This window comes from Lichenostomus cassidix, chromosome 3 (assembly GCF_008360975.1).
Source record: "Lichenostomus cassidix isolate B80296 chromosome 3, HeHo_3.0, whole genome shotgun sequence".
In the NCBI taxonomy this organism is placed as follows: domain Eukaryota; kingdom Metazoa; phylum Chordata; class Aves; order Passeriformes; family Meliphagidae; genus Lichenostomus; species Lichenostomus cassidix.
This window is the reverse complement of record NC_139483.1, coordinates 112,731,642-112,750,112: the sequence shown is the minus strand read 5'-3', so window position 1 is coordinate 112,750,112 and position 18,471 is coordinate 112,731,642. Positions and strand designations below refer to the sequence as shown.

At 53.3% G+C, this 18,471-nt stretch overlaps 1 protein-coding gene across 1 annotated transcript in view; it reads right to left on the bottom strand.

The window, feature by feature from the left end:
• Positions 1-16,179, bottom strand: part of ASXL2 (ASXL transcriptional regulator 2) — a 58,351-nt gene extending 42,172 nt beyond the window's left edge. The window contains exon 1 of the mRNA XM_085057271.1: positions 15,986-16,179. Within this exon, the coding sequence (XP_084913397.1) occupies positions 15,986-16,042 (57 nt within the window). The 5' untranslated portion in view covers positions 16,043-16,179. The remainder of the gene's footprint in view (positions 1-15,985) is intronic.
• Positions 16,180-18,471: the final 2,292 nt, after the last annotated feature.

Here is an 18,471-nt window from a genome sequence, read left to right as displayed (position 1 = left end):
GATGAGCTCCATCCTTCTCAGAGCAGAGCAGAGCAGCAACACCACATTTTATTAATTTGTCACCAAAGAGTGAGAAAAGTCTGTGTTCCACCAGGGAACCTCAGCAGGCAGGCCAGGGGGGAGAAAAGCTCCTCCAGCTCTACCCCTGCCTGCCCCAGGATGCTTCTGCCAGGAAATCCTTCCCCTCTCCTCCTCCCCAGGGCTCTGGGCTGTGGCTGAGCTCAGCAGGGTGAGGAAATCACACTGGGGAGATCAACCAGCTCTGCCAGGTGTCTCTGCTCTCCAGGAGATTCCTAGAACCACAGAATGATTTGGGTTGGAAAAGCCCACAGAGATCATCAATCTGATGATCCATACCTCAGCACTGCCAAGGCCACCACTGAGCCATGTCCCCAAGTGCCACATTCACAGGGTCCCTCCATGATGGGGACTCCATCACTGCCTGGGCAGCTGTGTCAGGGCTGGACAGCCTTTTCCAGGATGAAATTGTTCCCAATATCCCACCTGAGCCTGCCCTGGCACAGCCTGAGGCCATTTCCCTTGTCCTGTCCCTGTTCCCTGAAGCACAGCCTGACACCCCTGGCTGTCCCCTCCTGTCAGGAGCTGTGCAGAGCCACAAGGTCCCCCTGAGCCTCCTTTGCTCCAGGCTGAGCTCCTTTCCAGCTCCCTCAGCCTCTCCTGGAGCTCCATTCTCTTCCCAGCTCCATTCCCTTCCCTGGACACTCTCCATTCCCTTCCCAGCTCCATTCCCTTCCCTGGACACTCTCCAGCCCCTCAGGGTCTCTCCTGCCCTCAGTGACCCCTGTGCTGCACACAGAACATGTTTCCAGATGGTTCCCAGAATTCCCAAACCCCACACACCTCAGAGGACAAGGCACAGACTCCAACATTAAGCTGGACTCCATGATCCTGGAGGTCTTTCCCACCCTAAAGGGTTTGTGTTTCACTCAGCTGTTGTGTCTTGGCTCACTGTGTGCTGATCCAGGATTGAAGTTTCTGGTGTTGAGCACAGGGAACACCCAGAGAGGAGCAGTGTGGATCCCCAGGATGGAAGTTTCTCATGGTAAATACAGGGAACACCCAGAAAGGAGCAGTTTGGATCCCCAGGATGGAATTTGCTCATGTTAAGCACAGCAAACACCCAGAAAGGAGCAGTGTGGATCCCCAGCCAGTCTGCACTGCCCTGCTGCCAGCTCATCTCATGCTCTTTAGGAATCAAGGTTAATATTAGCTCTCAGCTCTCAGATAAACAAAGCAGTTCACACCTCCAGCTGCAGCAAACCCTCCGTGCTGCCAGACAAGCTGATCCAGAAGAACCAGCAGGGAGGATTAGAGAGACTCAACAACACAGATACACCTTGAAAGAACAGATACACCTTAAGTACCTTCTCCCCTCTCTTCTGCCCTTTTAATCCCATATCAGATCTTTCACTTGAGTCATTTTTAGTTCTGTGTGTAAATAAATAAAACCCTGCTGTGCCACAGGATTGAGTCTGAGAGGCAACTCAGCTCTGACCAACTGAGACAAGCTTGGAAACAAAAAATATTAATCCTGGAATGGTTTGGATGAGAAGGGAGCCTAAAATCCATCCCATTCCATTATCCCAGGTTGCTCCAAGCCCTGTCCAAGCTGGCCTGGGACACCTCCAGGGTCCAGGGGCACCACAGCTTCCCTGGGCACCCTGGGCCAGTGGAGTTCTCTCTGCAACAGTTACCTCTTTTATAGTTAAATCACTTTGCATTCTGAAGTCTGTCCTGGTCCAAGAATCACAGAATGGTCTGAGTCAGAAGAAACCCTAAAGATCATCTCATTCCAACCCTGACAACCCTGTTTTCTGGTTCCAGAACACCAGGATCATCAGAAGAAAATCCATTTCCTCATTGTACATCATGGCTGGGCTCAATGGCCTTGGAAAGCTTTTCCCACCTCAGCAATTCCTCCCTTACATTCTGGTTTTGCTGAACTCAGCTCAAAGTGCACTTTCTGCTTCCAGGTTCAAGGTCAGCCGATTGCAACATCTCCCCAGCACTCTGGGGGGACAGGACAGAAACCATCCCAACAGATATTCACAATAATCAATGCTCTGGTCTTGCTGTTAACTGCAAACAGGAGGGATGCGAAAGCTCAAAGCAAACCAAGCAGCCTCCAACCACCACTGCCCAGGGCTGCCTGACCTGGGAGCAGTTTGGCATCGACCAAAAAACCCAAAACAATGTCATCTCCACCACAAATCTTTCCAAGTGGAACCAACAGCCCTTCTCCCTCTGTGTCCCTGGGAGCTCCTGCAGTGACAGCAATGCTGCACCACAACACACCCTGGGCACTGCAAGCCACACTCTGCACCAGAGGGTTCCACACAGCTCCAGGTTAGCCCTGGACATGGGAACTGCCACAGCTTCACCCCAAAAAACAACCCAGAACCCCAAAACACTGACCCAAAGGGACCTGAGCTACAGAGGGGCTTTAACAGTGCAGAGGAAGTGGCCACAGAGAGGGAAATGCTGGCCACAGCAACCCTGCAGAGCTCCAGAGGGGCTGGAAAGGCCCTGAGGGTGTTGGTGATAGTGGCAGGACATGAGCCCAGGTGGGCAAGAGGCCAGTGGCCCCTGGGCTGTGCCAGCTCTGGGGTGGCAGCAGGGCCAGGGCAGTGCCTGTCCCCTGTGCTGGCACTGCTGGGACACCTCCAGTGCTGGGGCAGCTCTGGGCTCCTCCTGACAAGAGAGACCTGGAGGGGCTGGAGAGTGTCCAGGGAAGGGAATGGAGCTGGGAAGGGAATGGAGCTGGAGAGTGTCCAGGGAAGGGAATGGAGCTGGGAAGGGGCTGTAGAGTGTCCAGGGAAGGGAATGGAGCTGGAGAGTGTCCAGGGAAGGGAATGAGCTCCTTCCTTCCACTTTCCATGCTGGGTTTTTAGCAAATTCAGCAAGAGCTGAACAAAGCCCAATGTCTAGTGCTGACTGCTGGGCTAAGAGGGATGAACAGTGTGACAGGGAATCCTCTGAACTTCCCATGGGGGATGAATCCACCTCTCCACTCACATGCAGGAGGTTCATGGCTCCCCAGGAGCTGCAGAGCAGCTCAGTGTCCCTCAGGACACTGCAGGGACAGGCAGGACATCCCAGTGAAGTGACAGCAGGACAGTGACTCACAACTCCCTCAGTGAGGGATTTAAATCCAGACCAGTCCAGCACACAGGCAGCTCTCAGCTCAGCCCTGCCAGCAGAAAGAGTTGTCCCACTATTCCATTTAGGACAGCTCTGAGTGATCCAAGCTCTACCCACGTAAATTTGACAGTGGATTTTAATTCAGAATCAAAAGCCTTGTGGAAATGTGTGTTTGAAGTGCTTGGGGCTGTTTTAGCAGCAATCAGCCCATCAATGTTTAATCCAGAGATTCCCCAAGACTGGATTTGAAGGAACACCTCAGCCCATGAATGCTTTCAGCAAGAGTTTGTAAAAATGCACTTTGGAATTCTTGCTCTTGGTTATTCCCTTGTGCAAAGGAGGATTTAAAATCAGACACCCTACTGCTGTAAACACAACCATCACTTACACTGGGGCAAACAGAACTCAAAACTTCCTAAATCCATGAATCCACAGCAGCTGGGGAGTTTCCACCTGGATCAGCACACTCTCTGGAGACACAGGCAGCAAGACCTGCTCATCTGGTTCCACCTCAGCCTGACATCCAGCAGAGCCCTCAGCCATCCCCAGGAGGAGAATTCCAGCTGCAGCTCCAGCCACCAGCAAAGCTGCACATTTCCTTCCAGCAGGGAATCATCCCCTGCAATGCAAACCTGCCAGAGAAGTGGGTCAGCTATAAAAAGCCCCAGTGGATGTGAAATTCCTGCTCAGTCACCCCAGAGCAGCTGAGAAAACACGGCAGGAGCCACGGGGGGGATGGAGGACTTGACCCAGATTGCAGGATCTGCTCCACTCATCCCATTAGCCAAATGCTGCCCAAGGTTTTAGAGAAATGAGGTCAGGGAGGGATGGACAATCCTGTGTCATCAGCAGCCATTAAAGGCCATGTTTCCCACTGTGCTGGTGTGGATTTGTCTCTGGAGCCCAACCAGTGCATCTCTGCCATGTTCAGGGACATCTCCCACCATCCCAGGGTATTCCAAACCCCATCCAGCCTGGCCTTGGAGAATTCCAGGGATCTAGCTCCTCCCCACCCTCCCAGGAAACAATTCCATCCCAATATCCCAATATCCCATCTCTCCCTGCCCTCCAAATTCCCTGTATTTGTGATGTTTCATTTCAAAGCTTCTTCAAACAGAACATTTCGGGATCAGTGGCAAACTTGTCCATCCAAAAGACATCATGATGATTTTACAAACTGCCCTGAGCTGCCAGCAACTCCCAAACCTCCCACCCAGCTACTCGACAAGCCCAGCTCCAAGTGGAGAATAAACAGTTCCAGAGAATCACAGGATATCCTGAGCTGGAAGAGACTCACAGGGATCGAGTCCAACTCCTCAGCTGGAAAGAAGCCAACAGGATTTATACCAACCTCAAAGGCCAGCAGAGGTTTGCTGTCTAGGATGGATTTTTGTGGGGAAAACCAGGAGTTTACATTCCTACAAAGCAACTCAGCACTTCTGGCGGTGGAATTTAGATCCCTGAATTTAGAGACCAGAAAATAAGGTGGAATAACACCTCTGAAGTGGGGCTTGAGTACAACATCCCTTCAGGAATATCGTGGGGAGGAGGTGGGAGAGTGGCACAAATTAATTGGTGGGGAATGAAAGAGTGACCTTTGCAAAAAAAACAAACCCTGAAGGTGGGAGAAGGCTGAGGGGCTTAGAGGATCTAAAAGTGACAGGGGAAGGTCCCAATTATCAGCAAGAGAGAATTATCAATTACTAATTATATGTACATATAAATATATTTCTATTTTTTCAGGATTCACACACAAATCAGGCAAAGCTGGAGCAATTTCTTGCATACTGAGCTGTCAAATCTTCAGCTCCCAATTGGTATTTTTGGAATGAAATTAATGGTTGAGTTCAAGCCCTGCAAGGACAGCTAGCACAGGGCTGGAGCTCACCACCAACCCCAACTGGCAAACTCCTAGGAATGCAGCTGGACAGCTAGCACAGGGAAGAGGTCAGAGTCCCAAATCTGCACAGAAACCCCACAAGAAATCCCCAAAAGCAGCAGAGCTCAGCCAGGCAGCCCAGCAGGGCCCTGGGAGGATTCCAGGATTTCTGCAGGAAGGCTCAGGCATGGCAAAGCCAACACTGCTGCTGAACTCAGACACTTTGCTTCCCTCAATTCTCTGCCAGGAATGTTTGTCCCAAACCCCTCAAGGTTTGTCCCAAACCCCTCAATGTTTGTCCCAAACCCTTCAAGGTTTGTCCCAAACCCCTCAAGGTCCCCAAGGCTCCAAGCTGGGCTGGAAGGTGCTGCACACCTCTCAGCTCCTTCCCCAGTGTGCCAGCAGAGTGGGAAACAGGAGTAGGGATCTAATCCCAGCTAAAAATAGCATCACCTCTTGGTTTAATTACGAAAAGCTCTGTGATTGTGTTTGCCAAGCAGCTTCACACCCTCGTGGGCACTGCAGACTGGGGCCAAGCAGGGCAGGGCTGGCACAACCCCAGATCCCTGAGGCTGGAAAAACCCTCCAGGATCACTGAGACCAACCTGTGGGCAATCCCTGTCCCCAGGCCAGAGCACTGAGTGCCACATGCAGTGCCCTGAAGGTGAAGATGACCCTTGGATTGCCACGCTCAGGTGGCCATGGAGGACACAGGAGCCAACCTGACCCTCTGCTCTCCCAAATTCCCTCCCTGCTGGAGCAGAGGAGAAGCCTGGACACTCATCCCTTCCTTTTAAGGCTGGGAAACACTGTGGCTGTCCCCAGGCCTGGAGGAGATAGCAGCTCAAAGATGGACAGGAAGCCTCAGTGGCCTGAATGTCACAGTAAATGGCATTTGAAGCACATTTGGGAGGTGCATTTTGTGTAGAAACTGTAAATAAAATCAGTTTGCTATTGAAATGCTCATCTACAACCCAAAACTTTGAACAGAAAAAAACCTTCACTGCAGAATTTCTATTTGCACAGCAAGAGCAGTGAGTGGCAGAAGGGAAGTTTCAGGGAAGTTTCAGGGAAGTTTCAGGGAAGTTTCAGGGAAGTTTCAGGGAAGTTTCAGGGAAGTTTCAGGGAAGTTTCTGGGAAGTTTCTGGAAGTTTCGGGAAGTTTCAGGGAAGTTTCAGGGAAGTTTCTGGGAAGTTTCTGGGAAGTTTCTGGGAAGTTTCTGGGAAGTTTCTGGGAAGTTTCTGGGAAGTTTCTGGGAAGTTTCTGGGAAGTTTCTGGGAAGTTTCTGGGAAGTTTCTGGGAAGTTTCTGGGAAGTTTCTGGGAAGTTTAGCCCCTCAAGCCCTCCTAGCACAAGAAAACCAGGAAAGCCAACACTTGAAGCACTCCAAGCACCAAGCCAGGCACTGAAGAGCCAGGGCAGTGCTGTGCCTCCCCAGAGGGCTGTTAGTTGCTGAGTGTCCCAAAGCAGCAGGGCACACACAGCCACACAGCCACACGTGGTTATTCAGGACAACAAAACCCACCCCAGTCACACATGAATGAGAAGTGCCTGCTGAAGGATGAACTGCTGAGCTGGGACAATTCTCTCAGCTGCCTCCTGCCCCAGTCTGGGGCTCAGCCTTCCAGCAAGGGTTGGGATGTGCAGATTGAGATGGGAAGAGCTGCAGGAGGGGAGCAGAGAGACTCTGAACTTGTCACTGCCTTTGAAAGACTCTGTGTGAGAGAGGAGCACACTTCTGCAGTGATGGGGTGAGTTAAAGCTTTAAAACTGAGATTATCGAGCTCAGGGAGACTTTAATCCTCAGTGAATCCTTTACTCCACACTGTTCTCATGGCAGTTCTTGGAGCAGCCTGGCACAGTGCAAGGTGTCCAATGGATCAGCTTTATGCTCAAAGCCTCCAAACCCCAATGTCCACCCTGGCCTTGGACACTGCCAGGGATCCAGGGGCAGCACAGCTTCTCTGGGAATTCCATCCCAGGGCTTCCCCACCCTCACAGGGAACAATTCCTTCCCAATATCCCATTTATCTCTGCCCTCTGGCAGTGAGAAGCCATTCCCTGTGTCCTGTCCCTCCATCCCTTGTCCCCAGTCCCTCTCCAGCTCTCCTGCAGCCCCTTTAGGCTCTGGAAGAGGCTCTGAGCTCTCCCTGGATCCTTCTCTTCTCCAGGTGAACACTCCCAGCTCTCCCAGCCTGGCTCCAGCCCTCCAGAGCTCAGGAAAAGCTTCTGCAAGCCAGAAGGAAGAACATTTATTGCTCCTTGTAAGAGGTTGGAGAGCAAATTCCAACTTCCCCACACAGAAAGGAGGAAAGAAAGGACACAAACTGCAGGACCTGCCAGAAGAAGGAATAGGATCATTTTTACCAAGTGATCTTGTGAAATCAATTTTGAATTCAGGGTCCAGTGGAACACAAGGAAGTTGTGCTCTCAGGCTCCTGCAGTCATCAGGATATCCCTGAGATGGATATCCAGTTAGCAGAATATCAATAACATGAATATTATGTCTAAAATCCATGAAGCACTTCAGAACAGCTTCAGGAGAACTCACAGCTCCCAGCTGTGCTCCTGGAAATAAAGCTTTCATGTGTCCCAAGGAGAGAAGCTCACAAGTTCAGACCCTCCAGTTGGATCCCTATAATGCCATCAGGGATTGCTGTGAGCAGCAGGAATCAGAGGGAACAGAAGAGCTTTTTTAAAGCAAGGATTCCTTTGGATGCTCCAACATGGAGCTGCTGCAGAGCCAGCAGCAATCAGAGTCCACAGGAGACACACAGCTCATGTCACAAAGGTTTGGGAGAACTCCAGCTGCTGCCCTGGCTTTGCTCTTGGCTCCTTCCAGTTAAATCCACCTGGAGATAAAAGAGCAGGGAGCTCCCCAAGCTGGCCAGGAGCCCCAAGCCTGCTGCCACCCGATTGTTTCATACATTTTAGTGAAGAAAAACAAATTGTTGCAATTAAAACTCATGTAAGTGTGTAACCCATATGCCTGGATAATCCCAGGCTGGAAAATCCCTCCAGGATCATTGAGTTCATCCTGTGCCAAATCCCCACCTTGTCCCCAGCCCAGAGCACTCAGTGCCACAGACAGGAATTCCTTGGACACCTCCAGGGATGGAAACTCCAAACCTCCCTGGGCAGCTCCTGCCAAGGCCTGACCACCCTTTCCATGGAGAAATTCCTGCTGATGTCCAACCTGACCCTGCCCTGGCCCAGCCTGAGGCTGTTTCCTTTTTTCCTGTCCCTGTTCCCTGGGAGAAGAAGTGTGGATGGACCAACCTGGTCTAGTGGAAGGTTTCCCTTCCAGGATGATTTTTAAGGTTCCTTCCAACCCAAACCATTCTGGGATCCTATTACTCCTCCCAATTTTCATCCCTCCTCAGCTCCACAGCAGCTCCACTGCTCTGCTTCCATCCACAGAACATGAGCACAATCATCCAACCCCCAGATTTTCTTGGAGAGGCTGCTCAGTGTCACTGAAAGCACTGTCACTGTGTCCCTCTGAGGCTCTTTCAGATCACATATCCAAGAACATCCCGCCACTGCTGACAGCAGAGATGATTTAGGGACTACAGGAATTGGACTCAATGTCCCAGCTGCTCTTAGCCCTCTATTTTTGCTCCTCTAAACAGAAGCAGAAAACCTGATAATCATAGAAAAAACCAAATTTGCACCTCAAGCATCCGGTTCTGGTGTGTTGAACACCTGCAGCTGCAGCTCAGGACTGAAGCCCAAAGCCACAGCATGGTGTGCAGGCAGCCCTGGGGAGTCTGGGCAGCAACACCTCACACCAAATTTCTGTATTTGTACTCAAATAAATCACATTTAGTGCACAAGTCAGCCTGTATCACACAGGGGTTCTGCACAATTTGAATTTCCCTCTTTTTACAGCAAAACCCTGCCTGAGAGCACACTGAATAGAGGCTGATGTTCCATTTCTCTCACTCACCAAAGCTCCTTTCACACCTCCTGCAGGAGCTGCAAAGGGGGTGGAACAAGGTGATCTCCAAATTCCCTCCCAACACAATCGATCTGGGGTTTTATATCCAGGAAGCACCACAGGCTTTGGTTCTCAGACATTCTAACTGCAAAAACCTTGCTCTGAAATGCTCAGGCAGCCTTGCAGAGGTGCAGCTCTGAGCTGCCTGGGGAGGAGAGCACAGCCTGTGCTTTCAAGGCTCATGCAGTGTGACAGAGGAGCTCCCTCAGATCCAAACCAGATCACCTCACATCCCAACCAGATCACCTCACATCCCAACCAGATCACCTCAGATCCAAACCAGATCACCTCAGATCCAAACCAGATCACCTCACATCCAAACCAGATCACCTCACATCCAAACCAGATCACCTCACATCCAAACCAGATCACCTCACATCCAAACCAGATCACCTCACATCCAAACCCCTCCTGCTGAAATTAAATGAACGAGACAGACCAGGTAAAAGTGTAGCTGAGCTCCGTGGTGAAATCCACACCCACAGCACATTTATTGCTTTCTACAAGGACAGGAATTGCTCCCTGGGAGGGTGGGGAGGGCTGGGATGGAATTCCCACAGAAGCTGTGGCTGCCCTGGATCCCTGAAGTGTCCAAGGCCATGGAAGGTGTTCCTGCCACAGCAGGGCTGGAATGAGATCAGATTTAATGTCTCTTCCCACCCAAACCACTCTGTAACTCTATGAAACACAGAAAACGTGTTTCAGACCCTTCAGCAGCACTGAATTCCTCTCCTGGCACATGGAAGCAGTGACGAGCTGCCCTGATTCCAGCTGGGATCCTGCTGGGAGGGGCACAGGGCAGGCCTGGGGATTCCCCAGCTGGCACAGCCTCTGTTCCCTATTCCCTCAGCTCCTCACACACACACCCACCCCACCCTGCTCCGCACAGGGAAACAACATTCCAGCACTTCTCCAACTCCCTGCCACTCTGGGATGGGTGGGCTCCTCTGCCAAGCCAACTGCCAGGCCCTGGGGTAGCTCTTAAAATAGGTGTATTGCTAATTGTAATTGTAACAGCAATTAAGTGAACCCACCTCGGGCAGCACTGCACTGCCAGCCCCAAAAATGGGCTTCACTGAGCTCCAGCCAGCTAGAGGAATCACCTGCACAGCACAGCTGCAGGGATGGTGTTTGCAGCAACTCTCAGAGCCCCTCAAGAGGTTAAAATTCCCAGCAGGAGCAAAGGAACTTGGAAATTAAGTGTTTAAAACGGCAGGCCAATAATTGGATTATGGTGACTGGAAGGAGGATTTTGTAGTCTGCTGGTTTGCTCCAACCATTAGAGGGGATTACACCTCCACCTCATCCTGCACAAGTTCTGTTTGCACACAGGAACCATTTTTAAGCCTCCATTTGTCTGCCACAGATGCCCAGGGTGAGCTTAAAGCGGCTTTTGGCTCACTGCAAGTTCTAGGAGCAGAAATGCAGGTGGCAAAGGACCAAGCTGAGCTCACACCTGCAGTTGCTGGTATTGCTGGGAAGTTACAGAATCCCAGAATCTCTGAGGTTGGAAAAGCCCTGAGACCTTTGAGTCCATCCTGTGCTCAAATGTGTCCCATCTTGTCCTCAGAGCACTGAGTGTCACAGCCAGGAATTCCCTGGACACCTCCAGGGATGGAAACTCCAAAGCTCCCTGGGCAGCTCCTGCCAAGGCCTGACCACCCTTTCCATGGAGAAATTCCTGCTGATGTCCAACCTGACCCTGCCCTGGCACAGCCTGAGGCCATTTCCCTTGTCCTGTCCCTGTTCCCTGGAGCACAGCCTGACCCCCCTGGCTGTCCCCTCCTGTCAGGAGCTGTGCAGAGCCACAAGGTCCCCCTGAGCCTCCTTTGCTCCAGGCTGAGCTCCTTTCCCAGCTCCCTCAGCCATTCCTGGAGCTCCATTCCCTTCCCAGCTCCATTCCCTTCCCTGGACACTCTCCATTCCCTTCCCAGCTCCATTCCCTTCCCTGGACACTCTCCAGCCCCTTCCCAGCTCCATTCCCTTCCCTGGACACTCTGCATTCCCTTCCCAGCTCTGTTCCCTTCCCTGGACACTCTCCAGCCCCTCCAGGTCTCTCCTGTCAGAAGGAGCCCAGAGCTGCCCCAGCACAGAAACCCTTCAGGAAAAGCTTTAAAAAATTCAGGAGAAATACACCCAAGAGCTGCAGCCCATCAGGGCTGTGGGTGAGTGAGGAGTGAAGCAAAGTGCCCTTCTCCATGAACATGTGACACAGTCTGTGCCAAGTCCTGCTCAGCCCTGTGCAGCCACGAGTTTGTTTCCCTGGCAGCAGAGCCAAGGTGATTCCCTGGCCAGCAGACAGGGAGCTGGGAGGACACCAGACAGTGCCTCAGTCCCCAGAGCTGCCACCACCTGCGCTGTCCCTGTCCTTCAGAAACCTCTGCAAAGGCATTTTATGGTTGTGACAGAACAACCCTCACCACTGCTCCATGTCTATCCTGGAAACTTGTCCTTGGGAACAGCCTGGGAACAGGGAAGGAGCTGTGAAAATCCCTAGGGCATTAAAACCAAAACAAAGCACCACCAAAAAGCCCAACAGAGCAACAATCAATCTCCTCCAGAAAAAAAAAATAAACATCCAAGAAGCCTTTACCAGCTCCAGCTATCGGTTCATTCCACAATCTGGGATTAATCCCTGAATCTTCTGCAGCACCACCTTGTTCAACACCTCACTGAGAGGTGAAAATCCCAATCCCAGGTTCTCCAGGGAGAGCCTGATGTGCTGAGCTTTCATAAACCTTCAGACTTTTCCCACTGAACAGTCAGGAAGGAGATGGAGCTGGTGGAGTTAGTCCTGAGGAGGAACCAAGGTAATCAAATGGATGGAGCAGCTCTGCTATGAGAAAAGGCTGAGAAAACTGGGATTGTCCAGCCTGGAGAAGAGAAGCTCCAGAGTGATCTAACTGTGGCTTTCCAGTGCCTGAAAAGAGTCAACAGAAAGGTGGAGAGGGACTGGGGACAAGGCATGGAGGGACAGGACACAGGGCATCCAGAGGGCAGGGATGGATGGGATACTGGGATGGAATTGTTCCCTGGGAGGGTGGGGAGGGCTGGGATGGAATTCCCAGAGAAGCTGTGGCTGCTCCTGGATCCCTGGAGTGTCCAAGGCCAGGCTGGACAGGGCTGGGAGCAGCCTGGGACAGTGGAAGGTGTCCCTGCCATGGCAGGGGTGGCACTGGATGAGCTTTAGGGTCTCTTCACCCAAACCAGCCTGGCATTCTCAAGCACATTCTGCATTCCCTACAGCAGAATTCTCTGCCCATCCCAAACAGGTCACTGAAGCACTCTGTGTCCCTGGGTGACCCAGGCAAGGAGCATTTCCAGAGCTCATCTCCCACACAGCCCCAGCTCCTCAGCACTGCAGCAGGAAACTCTTTCCTCAGGTCACTCACAGCAACTTCCCATGAAAAACAAACACCAAATCTCAGCCTCAGCCCATCCCAGCTCACACTTCCCTCCTCACGCACAAAGCACCACCACAGCCTGGCTGGGGTTTGCAGGCAGGAATGGGATGGCTGGTGGGGATGGGGACAAGAGCCTGTGACACCACCAGGGCAGAGCAGGGATGGAGCATTCGGCTGTTCCCCCTCTGTTTCAGGAAGCTGCACCCCAAGGACTGTGCTGAACACAGGGGGAGGAAAAGCAACAAGCTGAGGAGTCAGAACAACCCCCAGAGCTCTCTGCTGCACAGCCCAAGTGCAGCAATGGAAAAGCAGGGAACCTTCAGCCTGAGCCCTGGGAGGACCCACTGGATATGACAGTGGTGAGCATGGAATCATGGAGTGGTTTGGGTGGGAAGGGAACTTAGAGCCAATTCCATTCCATCCCATTCCATGGCAGGGACACCTTCCACTGTCCCAGGCTGCCCCAAGCCCTGTCCAGCCTGGCCTGGGACACTGCCAGGGATCCAGGGGCAGCCACAGCTTCTCTGGGCACCCTGTGCCAGGGACTGCTCACCCTCCCAGGGAGCAATTCCTCCCCAATATCCCACCCATCCCTGCCCTCTGGCAGTGGGAAGCCATTCCCTGTGTCCTGTCCCTCCATCCCTTGTCCCCAGTCCCTCTCCAGCTCTCCTCCAGCCCCTTTAGGCTCTGGAAGAGGATCTGAGCTCTCCCTGAATCCTTCTCTTCTCCAGGTGAACATTCCCAGCTCTCCCAGCCTGGCTCCAGCCCTGGAACATCTCCATGGCCTCCTCTGGACTCTCCAGCAGCTCCAGGTCCTCCTGTTTGCCCCAGGCTGGAGCAGCTCTGCAGGTTTGCTCTCACCTGAGCACAGGGCAGAGGGGATGCAGCAGGACAACACATCCCACATCAGACCAAGGCCAGCCCTAGTCAGGATTTGCTCTCCCTGCCAGCACAGGCAGCAGTTCAGCTCTCTGACCACCCTGGCCTGCCAGAGCCACAACTCTGAGCTGCTGGCATCCCCCTGGCTCTGCACACACAGACCCTGGCACAGCAGGAGCACAACCTGAGGCTGGCAGCAGCTCAAGCAGCAGCTCCACTGGCACAGGCCAGAGGCAGCAGATCCCAGCCCTGTGCAGCTGCACAGGCAGCCAGTGAGGCAGGAAGTGAGAAAAGCTTGTTTATCAACAGCAATTTCCTGCCCTCTCAAGGACCCTTGCCTCACCCCCCCCTGCTCTGCTGCCCCTCTCAGCAGCCCCACAGCCCTACAAACAGCACAGCTGCAGTCCCACGGAATTCCCTCATCCCAACAGCTCCCACAGCAAGGCTTCACTTCCATGTCTCACCTCTGAGCTCTTCAATGGATTCAGTTAATTCAAGAATTAATTACCTCAGTGCTCTCCCCACCTCACATTCCCATCACCTCCCCAGAACTGGAGGACACCAAATCCCAAACTTCTGCCTAGGAACACCAAACTGGAACAAGAACAGATCAGCACCAGGAGTTCACTGTAAAAAGCTAGAATTGTATGCTGGTTTAGCTGCCTGTGAGCACCACTGGAGAGGTGACAGAGCAAGAGAAGAGGCAGAGAAGGGACAGACCTGCTCCAGAAAATCCAGCTGGGATGACCTGAGGCTGCTGTGCAGAGAGCTGGGAATTTCCCAGAGTGGCTGAGGGAGCTGGGAAAGGAGCTCAGCCTGGAGCAAAGGAGGCTCAGGGGGACCTTGTGGCTCTGCACAACTCCTGACAGGAGGGGACAGCCAGGGGTTCAGGCTGTGCTCCAGGGAACAGGGACAGGACAAGGGAAATGGCCTCAGGCTGTGCCAGGGCAGGGTCAGGTTGGACATCAGCAGGAATTTCCCCATGGAAAGGGTGCTCAGGCCTTGGCAGGAGCTGCCCAGGGAGGTTTGGAGTTTCCATCCCTGGAGGTGTTCAAGGAATTCCTGGATGTGGCATTGAGTGCTCTGGGCTGGGGATGAGGTGGGACACAATCTGACACAGTTGGACTCCATGGGCTGGGAGGGATTTGCCAAGCTGGATGACTCTGATCCTGTGACAAGCTGAGGAACAGAGCTCCAGGACTCCCCAGGAGTGTCTCCTGCAGCCCAGCAACTCCTGGGGTCACCCCAGAGCTCAGTGAGGACACCTCCCACACAGAGGGGACACCTGGAGACACAAGGGGAGATCCCTGAGCTTGGGGATCTCCAAAATCAGGAGCACAAGACACCTGAGAGCTGCTCATTCCTTACCATGGTTTTACAATTTTCCCTACAAACCCCTCACAGAGCCAACCTTGGCACACAACCCAGGACAAGAACCACAGCCACATCTCAACCCCAAAACACAGGGAAACTCAGGGGACATTGAAGCTGGAGTTTGACCAGAGTCCTTCAACACTCCTGCTGAACACACTGATAGAAATATTTGCCAAAGCTAGGGTTTTGGCAGGGATTTACTCATCCTTTCCTGCTTTTGTCTGCCTGTGCCCTGGCTCTGGGCAATGGGAGAGGTCTCAGTGCAGCTTTGCTAAATACAGGGTTTAGCCCTTAAGTGGATTCTGGAAGGGATCAATGGATGGACAGCAGAGGCTGGACAAGAGCTGGTCCCACTTCTATCCTCCACTGGAGATCCTTTCACCTTTCTTTCAACAAAAACTGACAAAAATTATACACAAAAACACACGCAGAGCAACACCAAAGTGCTCGCCTGTGGGTTAGTCAATTATTTCTTAAAATCTCCAACTGCATCTCCTGAACACAGCAGCTATTCTGATGCCTTTCAAGCTGTAAACACAAGGTCCAAATGAATTTATTTATTAAAATATCCCTGGCAAGTCTCAGCCGCAGGTTTCTATTTACATTTGCTTCCCAGCCAGACTTTTCAAGTCTTGTTTGAACAGATCCCTCTTCCAGGAGGGTTCTCAGAAGCCCAACTCCTCCCTCTCCTCGTCAGGGGGATTTATCCCGACCTGGGAAGGGTGAGCTGAGCTTTCCCAGCTCAGGCTTTCAGCCCAGCTCCCGCAGGTCGCACTTGTGGCGTTTCCTCTCTCACTCCTGTCCCACTGCTGAACTTCCCCTTTCTCCACCCTCCGCGCCCGCCCAGCGCAGGGACTGCCTGCAGCAACCAGCAGCAGCCCTGTCACACCGCGAAACGGGGGTTAAAAACCCACTCTTTAGGGAATCGCTCTCTGGGGAAACCCAGCAGCTCCCACCCGGCCGAGTGCAGCCGCACGGCAGGCAAACACACCAAAGCCCTGCGCCTGTCGCCGGGCCGCGGCCGTGACTTCCACCCTCATCCAGCACCGCAACTCCAGCGGCAATCCCTCCCCCGCGCCGCTGCCCGGGAAATTCCTGCCGGGAAGCGTGAAGCAAGCGGAGAAGGGGCGAACAGAGCCCCCCGGCCGTGCGGAGCGGCGGCAGGGCCGGGCGGGCCCGCGGAAGGCTCCGTTCCCCGGGCAGAGCGCAGGCCGAGCCGCCCCGCCGGGCTCGCCCCGACCCGACCCGCCCCGCGGCCTCCGACCCGCCCCGCCGCCCCCCCGCGCACCGTCCGGGCGGCCTCTGCCCAGGTCCTGCCCTTCTTCCTGCGGCCCTTCTCCCTCATGTCGGACGCGGCGGGGCTGGGTGTCGGCGGGCGCGGCGGCGGGCCGGGCTGTGGCCCCTAAGCGCGGGCAGCGCCGACAGCAGCAGCCCCAGCGCCCGCCGCCGCCATGTTGGCTCGGGCTGCGCACGGGCCGCGGTCATGTGACCCCGCCTGCCCGCCCCGCCCACAGCGAGCGGGGGGAGGAGCCTGGGGAAGCCACGCCCACCTCCCCTCAGCCGCCTTCCCGCCTTTCTGACGGCGAATCAAACATGGCGGCGCCGCCTGAGGGCCAGCAAAGATGGCGGCCGAGGCTGCTCGGGGCGGCGCTCTCGTACCGCTGTGGCGGGGATTTGTCCCCCCCTGCGACAGCGGCCCGGCTGCCATTGTCAACAGCACCCCTCGCCCGCTGCCACCTAGTGCCACCGGCAGCCTCCGCTTCCTTCTCCCCGGTCGCCGGCGGTTCCTGCAGCCCGCCCTGCGCGCCGTGCCCGAGGGGGAAAGATGGCGGCGGCTCCCTCACAGCCACAGCTCCCCTCTCACAGGCACACCTCCCCTCTCACAGCCACAACCATCCCCTCACACCCACAGCCATTCCCTCACAGCCTTAGCTCTCCCCTCACAGCCACAGCCATCCCCTCACAACCACAGCCATTCCCTCACAACCACAGCCATTCCCTCACAGACACAGCTGCCCACCAATCCCGCAGTGACCCCGATGGTGACATCTCAAGAGTCAGAAATGGCGAACAGTTCACCCAGGGAGTCATGGAGAACGGGGGTTGTGAAACAGGGTATTTCCTATGGTTGAAACAGCCTCAAGGGAGGGAGCCTGAGCTCCCTCAAAGGGCCACCTGGGCTTTTATCATACAGTCAGGGGTCTTCCTGTTGAGTGTCGGCTCCTGGTGTGTCATAAACAGAAGTATGGATGTAACTATTGTTCACCAGCTGTGGCCCAGAGCAGCAGACACATCTTGCTTGGCAAGAAATCCCGTGGTGAGCTTTGTTTAAAATGGAACCAGGGCACCTCACCTCCCCAGAGGACACCAGAGCTCCCAAAAGAAGCCAAGCAGGCACAGAAATGAGTATTGCACGAGATTGCTCAATGAATATGCATTAGGTGGGTGGCAGCCCTGCATTACATAGGTGGATTTATGAAAACATTACCGTGTAAATGTTGCCATTTTCACTCCTTGGTGTGGGTTTGTGGAAACCTCCAAGGTGCATTCTGTGTGGAACAAACAATGTCTCATTTCTAAACCAAACCCTGTGTGTGTTCAGAGAGCTCAAATCAGCACCACCACTGTCCCCCTGCCCTTTCCAGATTCCCCCAGTTTCCCCAAAGTGGGATAGTGCTGGGACAGCTGTAATATAATAATTATTATATTACAGCTCCTTCCTTTTCCCTCAGGGATGAGCTGATCCCCTCACAATGAACTGGGCTTCACTTCCTCTCCTGCAGCTTCAGGAGATAAATTCAGATAGAGGAGTGTGAAAAATGAGTGTGACCCCAGTGAGCCATTGGTGCCCAAGCCACGGCTCCAAAATATCCCAAATTAGCTGCGATTTCTACTTCAGCCATTACACTTTCTGCTACACTGAAAGCTCCAAAAAGGATTAATTTAGAGAGGGTTGAGGGATTTTTTAAAAAATCATGGAATCACAGACTGGTTTGGGTGGGAAAGGACCTTAAAGATTATCCAGTCCCACTCCCTTCCACTATCCCAGGGTGCTCCAAGCACAGCCTGTTCCACATTCAGCTCAGAATCTCCTCGTGCTCCCTGACAGTTGTGTTATTAAAGCTGATGTTTAATATAGAATGAATCAGATATTGAATATCTGATCAGCTCTGTGATTCCAGGTTTCTCTGACTGATTCTGGCCTTAGGGAGGCTGAGCTGCTTTGTTTGGAAATCCAAGGGCTGAGTGGTGCCACAAGCTGGGGCACAGGAAGAGTGAAATGCACAGGGAGGAAGCAAAGAAAATACACAGAAGACCACAATTCTGGGACACAGCTGGAGAACACTGGAAAGGAGGTACCTCTGACAGCTCAGTGCTGTGTGGGTAAGCCACACATAAGTCATTAATGATAAATTAAACAATGTGAAGCAACAACTAATGACAATGAATGAAAAAAGGGAAATACCTTGAGTTTTGCCAATGACAAGCTGAGGACATCTGCTCCCTCCAAAGGGATTTATCTTCCCTTCTGTGTGGGGTGGTACAACATCCCATGGTTTTGTCTACTCCCAGTGTCAAGGATCTTCACAAAAGTCATGGAATTGACTGTGACCTAATTAAGAATCAGGGATTGATGATTCCCATTGGGAAAGGCAACAGATGAACACAGAGCCCTCCCTGCCATGAGCTCAGCTGTGACAAGACTCACCCTCAGTGTGAACCTGCTGTGCTCTGGGACAATACACAGAAATCCCCATTTCTTCCCTCAAATAC